At 52.2% G+C, this 10,458-nt stretch overlaps 2 protein-coding genes across 4 annotated transcripts in view; one reads left to right on the plus strand and one right to left on the minus strand.

Annotated features, from left to right (window-relative positions):
• The window catches only part of Nprl3 (NPR3 like, GATOR1 complex subunit), a 34,947-nt gene extending 34,333 nt beyond the window's left edge, over positions 1-614 (plus strand). For all 3 annotated transcript variants that reach the window (XM_021176705.3, XM_021176706.2, XM_029483574.2), the window contains one exon: positions 167-614. In XM_021176705.3, the coding sequence (XP_021032364.1) occupies positions 167-332 (166 nt within the window). In that variant the 3' untranslated portion in view covers positions 333-614. The remainder of the gene's footprint in view (positions 1-166) is intronic.
• A 538-nt stretch (positions 615-1,152) lies between these two features.
• Positions 1,153-6,690, minus strand: Mpg (N-methylpurine DNA glycosylase). Its single transcript, XM_021176709.3, has 4 exons — positions 6,465-6,690; positions 5,214-5,411; positions 3,131-3,335; positions 1,153-1,600 (listed from the first exon to the last, which is right to left on the minus strand). Exons 1-4 carry the CDS (start codon positions 6,639-6,641, stop codon positions 1,182-1,184), a joined length of 999 nt encoding a protein of 332 aa, XP_021032368.1. The 5' UTR covers positions 6,642-6,690; the 3' UTR covers positions 1,153-1,181.
• Positions 6,691-10,458: the final 3,768 nt, after the last annotated feature.

Here is a 10,458-nt window from a genome sequence, read left to right on the forward strand (position 1 = left end):
TCTGTGGACTCTCTTTAGGCCCTCCACCATCTGTCTCTGGGGGGATGCTCGGACCTCATCCCATAGCTCTATACAAGCCTGCAGGCAGTTTGCAGACTCACCCACCAGTGGTTGTTCTCAGTAGTATTGGCCTTGGGCTAGGCTCATGCTGTCCTGTCCCCTCCAGGCTCCTTCACTACTTCCGTGGCCGCCACCATCTGGAGGAGATCATGTACAATGAGAACACTCGGCGCTCCCAGCTACTCATGCTCTTTGACAAATTCCGCAGTGTGCTGGTGGTGACCACCCATGAGGACCCCGTTATTGCCGTCTTCCAGGCACTGCTCACATGAGCCCGAGCAGCATGCTTGTGTGTGGATGGAAACAACCTCCCTTCTGCCGCAGAGTTCCTGACTGGCCTTAGGAGGATAGGCAGCCCCAGCCTGGTCAGTCTGGTCAGAAGCAGCTATGGGGCAGCCATTGTGGGGCTTTGTGATTCTCTTGAGACCTCACACTTGCTGTGTAGTTAAGGATGACCTTGAACTCCTGCTCCTCCTGCCTCTGTCCTCCAAGTGCTATGATTACACACGTGTGCCATCAATGTCACTTGTAGAAAATATATTTATTTTTATTTATGGTTTTGTGTGTATGTATGCCCTCAGAGGTCAGAAGAAAGCATGCCTTGGAGCTAGAGTTACAGAGGTTGTGAGCCACTGGGTGTGGGGCTGGGAACAGAGCAGAAGAGCAGGAAGCACTGTTAACCATTGCTCTCTCTCCTACCCACCAGCCTCCCTCTTCAATCTGGTCCTTACGGCAGCTTAATATTGCTGAGCTGGAGAAGGCCTTCCAGGATGTGACTTTTTTTTTTTGAAAGAGCAGTCAGTGCTCTTAACCACCTAGCCATCTCTCCAGCCCTCAGGATGTGTCTTCAGAGTCCAAGTCCTTTCTTTATACACATACAGGTTATGTCCTTCTCATCCCTTTCCGGCCGGTCCCTTGTGGAGCTGCCCTGGAGAGTGTCTAAACACACTTGTTCAGCTCATTCTGTTCCTAGGTGTATACACCTGCACGTTGATGTTTTTCCTCTCTGTTGCTATACATACTGGGTAACCCAGTTTCCTGACCCGGATAAAGAATTAACTGCATGAACGCAAATTCTGGCTGAGACTTGAGGACAGTTCTCTAAAAACAGGAGATTTATTTTACTTTTGAACAATTAAAAGCCCCTCAGAGCAGGCTGTTTGCTGAGGCTGATCCATCTGTTCAGCCACTCTGTCTACCACACTGACCCATGGGCTGCCCTGGACATAGAAGCGCAGGGGCTTCTGTGTCCACTCCCCTGCATGACCAATACCTATGCGGGCTGCTGCCACCACAGCTGGGCTACTGGACTCCAGAGGGCCATTCTCCAGCCACACAGCATCATCTTGAGCCAGGTCTCGCTGGTCAAAGCTCTTATCAATGGCCAGGGCCTGGCACAGCTTGGAGGGACCACTACAGAGTTCACGGTCCTTGAGGGAACGGCCGACAGTGCTTTTTCGGAGGGAGTTACGAAGCTGCCGCATGGTCTCCAGGCCCTCCAGGGGCTCTAGTGCTCTTAGCAAGACACAAGCCCCAGCCCCTGTGGGAAAGACAGAAAGCTTGGAAGTAAACCTCAAGCCTCCTGCCCATGCACATACCCAGTGTTGTAGAGGTATTGCTGTCTTCCTGCATGTACAAACCACATCCACTGTATCAGACCCCTCTACATCCTCCTTCTCTGTAGCATTGTCTAGGCTGCTAAGCCTTCTCTGAGTACCTTGGGAAGCCTCCACTACTGGAAACTGACAGTGAGACTCCCACCACTGCCCTCAGAGCCAGAACTGTGATCAACTAGTGTGGGCGAGTCTGGCATGAGCTTCCTCTTTCTGTAGCTTCCCCAAATCCTTTTTTCTTTCTTTCTTTCATTTTTTTTTAATGTGTCTCTGTGTGTATTCTTACATGTATCTATGTGCTCTGAAAGGATCCCAGGAGTTAGGAGTTATGGGCAACTGCTTGATATGGGATCTGAACTGGGACCTTCTGGAAGAGCTATAAATACCCTTAACCATTGGGTCATCTCTGTAGCCTGCTAGTCTTAACTGGCAGTGGCTATGAGGGTGGCAGAGGAAGCCCCAGAGAGCTAGTACCTTTAGGGTAGAAGGCATGTCACTCTGCTAGAAAATAGCAAGTCTCAGACCTAATCCAAATATGATCCAGGTCAGGAAAGCCCGGAGGATCCAGTCCTCTGAACCCCTCCTAGCTCACCACAGGAGACTTCTCTCATTTCAGGGAGAAGCAGGTTACAGAGAGTAAGTACTGGACACATGGTCGCTACTCCAGTCCCCAAGAGCCACCTTATCACCTCACCTTATCCTGGCTCCTTCTCATCTTCATGCAAACACCTTTGATCCCCATGTCCTTGCGGAACTCTGCTACACATGTGCTCTAACTTGGCATCCTATGCTCTGCTCTGTTTGGCCTTTCAGTCCTCATCTTCCCACGTCCTGAAGCACCCACACCTGGCCTGTCCATGACATCCATGTCCTTAGCCTCTACTCAACATGGATAGCCCCAATCAGGACCCTTGTGGTCCTGGAGGACTTCATCTGTATGTTCATTCTTGCCTCTGCCTTGTCCACCGTGTCCAGGGAACCTCCACTAAAGCTGTCTATGGCCAGAAGGCCTATGTGGTTACCACAGGGCATCCCTGCCTTCCACCTGCTAGATGTTAGTCAGTCATGATATTCAAATATGTCACCAAACATTGCCTAATGTCCCCAGTGGGGGGCAGAAGTGTTCCTAGCTGAGAATGGCTGAGCTAGATCCCATAATAGGATTTTCAGCGGGTTCCTGTATGAGCCCAGCTTACCCAAAACCAGGCTCTTTCCACTTCCCTATCCTCCACCTCACTTCAAATCTAACCCATGATCAAAAACATCACTCTAAACTCCGTGTAGCCTTGGCTACTTTACCAGCTGTGCCCACCCTTCAAGAATAGCCAACACTCCTGAAATCCTAACTTGGCCCCTGGCAGTGGCACTTTTTTACTCAAATGCCTGTCTATCCAAGTCTTTCAGGGGGGTTGGCCAGCTGCTAGACTGTCTGTTCCCTCATGCCCAGCGCCACTAACCTTGACTAGAGACGTTCAAGCAGAAGTACATGCCATAGATGAGGTACACATACAGGGTCCCAGGTTTCATGAACATGCCACGGTTCCGGGGGGTTTGCCGGCCACCCCTTGAGTGAGCAGCTTCATCTTCTGGCCCCAAGTACGCCTCAGTCTCCACAATGCGCCCACGGAGTTCTGTTCCATCAGCTAGTCGCCGGACAAGAACCTATGGGCAGTGAGTCTGCTCAGGTCAACAGGGGCCAACCCACCTGGACAGTCCCCACCTAGACCTCATTTAAACTCAGGATTTACCAGGCATCCAGGCCCAGCCAGACCCAGCTACCTGGCTTCTCCATTCTGCCTCTTGTGCTTTGGCTGAGAGCCTAAATGCTGATGTTAAGGTCACCAACCCCTCCTGACCAACTCTACTTATTTACTAAGGGTTCTCAGCACACCTCAGGATTCATTTGGAGTCACAGTGCAGATTGACTTCCAAGTCCCCTCAGTAGTGTTCTCTCCTCCCGACATCCTCTCCCAGAATTCCCTTGAGAGAACTTAGTGAGAAACAGGGCCAGCTGGTCCAGCCATGCAATGCCTTGCTTGGACTATGATCCCAAGAATGGCCAACAGTCTTAATTCAGCCAGGGCTTGTAGAAGGATTTCAGCATCCAACCATGTCCATTCCCTCACAGGTTTGAGGGATTATTTGATTAGAAGGCACCCTCTTCTCAGCCCAAGTAGACCCATGGTGCCTCAGGGTCAGCTGGTAACAGGGAGGGTAGAGGAAAAGAGGTGGCCAGTGTTTGTCATGGAAGCCTGGAAACACTGGAGACAGGGATGAATGTTTTAGAAGAAAAAGGCCAGCAAGCATTCCTTCACTAACTCTACCTACGTGCTCCCATGTCTCCAAGGGCCAAACTTGGAACCCCACCTCAGCTTCTTGAGGGACCTCCTGGAGCTTTTCTGGCAGAGGGTCTGGAAAAACAACATGCTCAGCAGTCCACAGTCGTCTGCTGTCCTGGCAGCCCATTGCAGCGAACCTTTTACTGGACTTATGGCCCACATCTGGGTTTTCCTTGACCGAAGGGAAACGCAGGCGGGAATACCCCTTTCTCTGCCAGACACCATCTTGTCTACCAGTGTGGGTTCGAGTGGGCATGACAGGGGCCAGCTGATGTGCCGGGAAGCTGAGTAGAGGTAGGCAGATGTATAATGGTGGTGGTAATGCTGTTGGGCCATCCTTGAGCCCTTGACCTGAACCTGAGATAAATCTGCACCATGTTTTATATCATAGCTGTTGAAGGCACACAGATCCCTGCAGCTTAAAACATCCTGAGAACAGAATCTAGTCCCTTCTCTAGTAGGTCAGGGTCTGTCCCTGGAACTCTTAGCACCAGTTCTAACAAAGAAACTGGCAGTCCTTGGCCATGGTCCAATAAAGGATAGCCTGTTAAAGAAAAAGGTAGGCCAGCGAACCTCTAACCAGAGGACCCAGCTTAAGCTCTAGCACCCCGGAGTAGTGGGATCTAGATGAACCTGGCTAGCTCCATGAAGTGGAGAAGCTCAGAAGGTGACAGGCTGTACTGTAAGCCACACCAGGCTTCTACTGCAAGCATGACTGGCACAGCCCAGATCTTGGGCCTGTACTGAGCCTTGGGTACTGAACTATGTAGTGAGGAGGCCAACTCTTTCAAGTGACTCAAATGCTGGCTGCCTAATGGTATTCCTGGCCCCAGCCATCAGGGAACAGGGTAGGCAAGAGTGGTCCCTCACAGATGTTGGTGCCAATACCCATCAGTAGTCCTTGCAGGCAACCTGTCCTAAGGGGATTTCAGATAGAACAGTCAGTATTTTCCCTGATGGATAAGTGTAAGAACATACCTCTAGCCAAAGCAGGACAGTTGCCAGAAGCCCTGCTGCCTCCATCATGGGACCCCTCTATCAATATTCTTATTCTCTGCAGTGATCCTAGATAATAGTCAAACTATTGGGTCCATTATGGGCAAGGCAGCTACCTATGCACGCACAAGGAAGGCCAAGTCAGAGATGAGACCTAGTAGTAACAGGACTAGAGTTCCCGGAACCTGTTCCTGTATTACGTTACCTGTCCCAGAAATGCACGGGCTAGGGTGACTGCTGGCTGGTCAAAAAACTCTGGTCCTAGCCGGCCAGAACGGTCCTGTGGGCTGGAGAAGTAGATACTCCGCCGGAGACCCGGGGGCGACAGGAGTCTCTCTTTAGGGGTCTGCTGCTGCTCTGAATCTGCCAGTCGCTGCTTTTTTTGCCCAATCTTTCGGGAAAGCTGTAATGGGAAAAAACAAAAACAAAAAAAAAAAAAAACCAAAAGAAGTGTCTGCCTGCCTGCCTGTCTGTTTCTCTGTAAAGTGGGGTGCCTGTTGGGAGTCATTCTAAGGCTTACAGCCTCAGGGGACCTTGGGACTAGGTGTAGGTAATGACAGGCTGCTAGTGGTGACAGGATGGGTGGGCATTCTCTGCCCACACCTGCTACACATAGGGGAGACATGGGTAAGGAGCATTTGAAGGTGGGTGCCTGAGTCCAATACAAAAGAGCTGATTTTTCTGATTCCCACCAATCACACCATCTCCAAGGAAACTTATTTCTGGAACCTGGTTCTTTGTTCCTAATCCTGGCCAGGAATTAAAATACAGTCAGAACCTGGGCAGGGCCTATCAGAGAAACATACTGAGCTTGTCCGGGCACTGCTCAAAAAACAGGTCACAAGACCCCCTTGTTATTGACAAGACCTGACACACAAATGGGCATGCATGAAGATGACCACCTGCCTGGTCCCATTCTGAGTGCTCAGGGTAGAACCCTGCTGGCCCCCAACTGTCCTCTGACTGCTTGGCTATTAGAACAACTAGGAATAGGGACAAAAAGTCTATGGGTCTATAGGACCAGCAGGCACTAGTCTACCAACAGCCGATAAACAAAGCAAGGAAATCTGGCCACATCCTTCAGCTCTTGTGGTACAACAGGAGGGGCTTAAAAGGACAACTGGGCAGTGAACCTGGGGCCAGGGCCAAGACCTGTCTTCAGTTCACGCTGAGCTGGCTAGTTAAACAGCCATTACTCTTTTAAAGGACAGGGTCCCATGTGGCCTACGCTGGCTTTGAACTCCTGATCCGCCTGCGTCCATCGACTTCCCAAGTACAGGCGTGCACCACTACGCCGGGGTAAGACCCATTATTTTTATCTGTTGTGCTGACATCCAGGTTGGACTGAAGCTGCCAGGCTGCCGGGAATGGATGCTGACGTGACCGTCTCTGCAGCCCGACCCACTGTGCCAGCTCGCCGTGGGCTCAGACTCCGCGACGCGGCGCCCCCTCTCACCGGCGCAGGCATCTGGCCGACCTCATGATATCCGGTCACTAGGGATCCTGCTCTGGCATTCCCTGGGCGGCGGGCTCGTCCAAGAAGTGGAGGCTGCTCGGTGTCGGGGAGCAGGGTCACCGACACCGGTTTTAGGGATCCTCTGCCCAGGCGTGCACTACCACCGCGCGCGGGCATCTAGTCGCCGCCAGCACAGGCCAGGCTACCGGAAGCGCGGAGAGGGCGGGGACTAGAACCTGCGTCTGCGCAGAAGGCATGTAGCGCGGCGGGTGGAACGAATCTGCAGAAGAGGCGGAGCGAGGACCCTAAGGGCGGGACAGGGCGGGGCGAGTGTAGAAACCTTCTTTCACCGCTAGGATTGGAACCCAAGTTCTCTAGATCTGGTTCTGTCCCAATGGCCCGATTGCCATCAAGACATCCTCTCTGAACCCGGACTGAATTTTCAAGGGTCCCGGACCAGAAGACTCTGCCTTGGGATAGGGTCGGCCACAGAGGGTGTGTTGGATGTTGTAGAGAACAAACATGAGGCCTTGGGAATCTCAGACTGAATTCTGATCCTAGAATTGTTCTTCTCCAACCTTATCTCTGAATGGTGGAACTGACAGCAAGTGGATGCCTGCCCCATCTGGAGGCCCCTACCCTGGATCAGTACAGATGATAGGTGGAAGGAAAGGAATTCTGCCTCTGCAGTGGATCCCCACTTACATCCCTGGACCCTTGATACCTGGAATTGCTACGAAGATGGCTTACCACCTAAGCTGGAAGGCAGCACCAGGGCTGCAGTAGCTGAGCGGGATAACAGTTCCTGGCATCTCCTGGTGATTACTTCTCTGGGACCTAGGCTTGCCACCCACCCTATCTGTAACCTTTCAAATGAGGCTGTGCACCCCTGCGCCTCGAGTGGGAAGTGACTGACCCAAAGGAAGGGATGGTCAAGGGAAGGGAGGTCTTGGGATAGGGTAAGCTGCTCCCCTCCCCCACCTCACTCACTCTCTTCTACCATTCCAGGGGTGATGTGGATCTGAAGGGTTTCAAAGCAGACACAATCCTACTTTCCTCATTCACACTGCCTTATTAAAACCTTTCAGGGCTTGTCAGAGCTGTTTGATTTCTGAGACCCTGGCATCTAGGACTAGACAGAGCCAGAGGCCATATGCTTGTGACCCTTAACTGAGCAAGGCGCTTAGCCTAAGGACTCTGGTCCCCAGCTGCAACTCTACTGGCCAGCTCTGGGACTGAACTCTGGGCCTGGCTGGGGCTCAGCCATCCCCTCTCATGGGCCTCAGCTAGGACTTCCTGGGGAGGGAGCTGCAGACTCTCTGGCTGCCTGCTGCCTGCTGCCTGCTGGAAGCAGTCCAGCTGTTTGTGGCACTCTGTGCAGTTTCCGGGGCTGGGGTGGGGGCAATATGTTGTAAATTTGAACTACAGAGGTTGGCCTTATCCCCCATAGCCATTCTGTCTAAACAATGCCTCTCTTTTCCTGTGAGAATAATGCCCCTTCCCAATCTAGGAGGGAAACTGAGACCCTAGTTAGGTTCTGGTTCCCTGATGAGGGCATTCTGAAGACTCCACCTTTGGGTGAATGACAAGCTCCTTCTGTTTGGTGGGCAGTCTGACTTCTGCCCCAGGCAGAGACGGGGGTGGAGGCCAGCATCTTATTCTCCAGATGTTCTGGCCAAAGTGTGGGATTGTGCAATGTCTGCCCCTCCCCCCCCACTTCCTGGTCTGTGTCGAAGCTCCCACTGCAGGCTGGAAGTGCTGGGTTGGGCTTCCCTACTGTGTTTTGCCAGCAGACTTGCCAGGAGTCAAAGAATGTCCAAGAGGAAAGAGCCTGGGACCTCTTCTGTGCCCAGTGTACCTTGCGCCTGCCTGGCTGGTGACAAAGATGCCATTGGGAGATTCTTTGAAAGGAGACAAGGTTGGGGTTGGTAATGGTGTCTCCACAGGTTGTGGGAAGGCTGGAGCTGCCTCCAGTTGTGGTGGCATGGGCTGCCAGTCCCTGCTAGCTCTAGGCTTCAGTTTCACTGTCTCAGGGGCTTAACACACTAACTGGCTCAGTTGCCTGTCTACCATGGACAAAGCAGAAGCTGGGTTGGAGCCATTTGGCTCCTGGTTTGGAAACTGGCACCCTTCAGCAGCTTCTCAGCAGAGTGGCAGCTATTACTCTGGCAGGCCTCAGTGGGTCTCTGTAGCTGGGGGACCCTCTATGGTTAGCTGTTTCTTGGGCAGAGAAGGTAGCTATCAGGCAGGCCAAGGAGAGCTATGTTGTCAGGCTGCTAGGATCTTGGCCCAGGAACTTATAGGGCCTCTTTGCTGAGTCCAATACCATGAGGAAGGGGTTTCTTCAGAAATAGCTGGAACTTCAGGCCTTTGAAGTCTAGCCTGGGCTGGAACAGGGCTAGCCTTAGCCATTCTGTCTTCTCCCCAGCTAGGTAGTGTCCAGGGTCCATCTCTACATCTCTCTGAGGGGTGCTTGGAAGCTAAGCTGTGGGTTCAGGAAGTACCCGTTGAGAGTCCTTTTACAGCTCAGGGATTCTGACCACACAGATGCTGGCAGAGTACGACACAAGACCTGGAGGTAGTGTAGAAGCCTGTCTATCCCGACACCTGCCCACCAGTTCCAGAGTATTAGGAAATGCAGCTGACTTCTGTTCGGCACAGTCAACAAAAGTATGTGAGAAGCCACGGGTTGGATTCTTCCACCCAAAGCTTAGGTCAATAGGACTGGTAGGAGGTTCTGGGACTGTGGAGAATTGGGTCTGTGAAGACTGGATGAAGGCTTGACAATCTGTCCACACTCCTCTGCTCAAACTATCCCCAGGCCCTGACTCAGGACTTGAGGATGTGTTTCGCCTGGGGAATCCTGAAGCCATATGCTGAGATGGGCATTTGTCTGTAGGCATCTCAGGAACAACGCCTGTGTGTGTGTGGATGGACATGGAGGGGTTTGCCAGGGGCGGGGGCTGTCACAGACTCCCCTGGACTATGGGAACTCCAAGGTCGATGGCGCAGTGAATCCTAGAAAGCTGTTTTTCTGTCACTGTGTGCAGACAGCACTGTGGTATTCTTGCATTGAAGATGACTTGGGCTGGAGAGATGGCTCAGCAGCTAAGAGAGCTTTCTGCCTTTTCAGAGGACCAGAGCTTGGCTCCCAGCACACACACTAGACAGCTCACAACTGCCTACAACTACAGTTCCAGGAGGATCTGATCCCCCTCTGGCATGTGTGGGCACCTGCAACCACACACAGAGATAAAAATAAACACAGAAGCATTCTTTTTGTAAGAAAAGATGACTGACCCCTGGGTGTGTCTTCACAGTGAGTCTTCTGTAGGACTTCTTGCAGCTGGGAATAGATTTCTAGGTCTCAACAAAGGTCTAGGTGACCCTGCAGCATCCACAGCAGGAAGGAGTAGGGACCTACAGGCACCAGATGCCCGGTTCCTGTGACCGGTTCCTGATTTTCCAGAAAGGAGGCAACCCCCGCACCTCCAGCCAGCCCAGTCTGGGCGTCCAGACCCTGCTTATTCCTAGCATGAGTCAAGAATGCTAGGCATGAAGACTGTCCCATCTCTGGCTTGGCATGTGTGGGTTACAGGAGCACAGAACATCTGCACCACGACAGCTTTCTTCTCCCTCAGCCTCCAGCCTCAGCTGAGAGCAAAAGAAGCACTTCCTGTCCAGCATACAGAGTGATGAACTGTGCCAGACATTATACGTGAGCACTGAGGCTGAAGAGAGAAGAGTGAGCGCATGCGCGGATGTAATGGCTTGAGGGGTGGCAGGTGTAGTCTAACCCTTGTACCTGCTGGGAAAGAAGTAGGGGAAGGGGTAATTGCTGAGCTGCGGTTCCTGTGACACGGTGTATCAGTGTATGAACGTGAGTGTGCACACTTATAAATGTGTTAGGGTAGAGAGTGTGAGCCCATGGAAGTGCATTTTGAATAGGTGTGCGCACGTGTCTTTGTAAACAGGTCTGAATGCATGAGTGTTT

This window comes from Mus caroli, unplaced genomic scaffold, assembly GCF_978045245.1.
Source record: "Mus caroli unplaced genomic scaffold, Mus_caroli_1 scaffold_13, whole genome shotgun sequence".
NCBI classification, from domain to species: Eukaryota; Metazoa; Chordata; class Mammalia; order Rodentia; family Muridae; genus Mus; species Mus caroli.

What these genes read in the sequence shown, in the direction of transcription:
- Mpg (XM_021176709.3), bottom strand. Translation starts at nt 6,641, where the DNA reads ATGCCCGCGCGCGGTGGTAGTGCACGCCTGGGCAGAGGATCCCTAAAA. An exon ending in TCGGCCAGATGCCTGCGCCG is followed by an intron (nt 5,412 to 6,464) that starts GTGAGAGGGGGC and finishes TTCCCATTACAG; the next exon opens with CTTTCCCGAAAGATTGGGCA. An exon ending in CCCGTGCATTTCTGGGACAG is followed by an intron (nt 3,336 to 5,213) that starts GTAACGTAATAC and finishes CACTGCCCATAG; the next exon opens with GTTCTTGTCCGGCGACTAGC.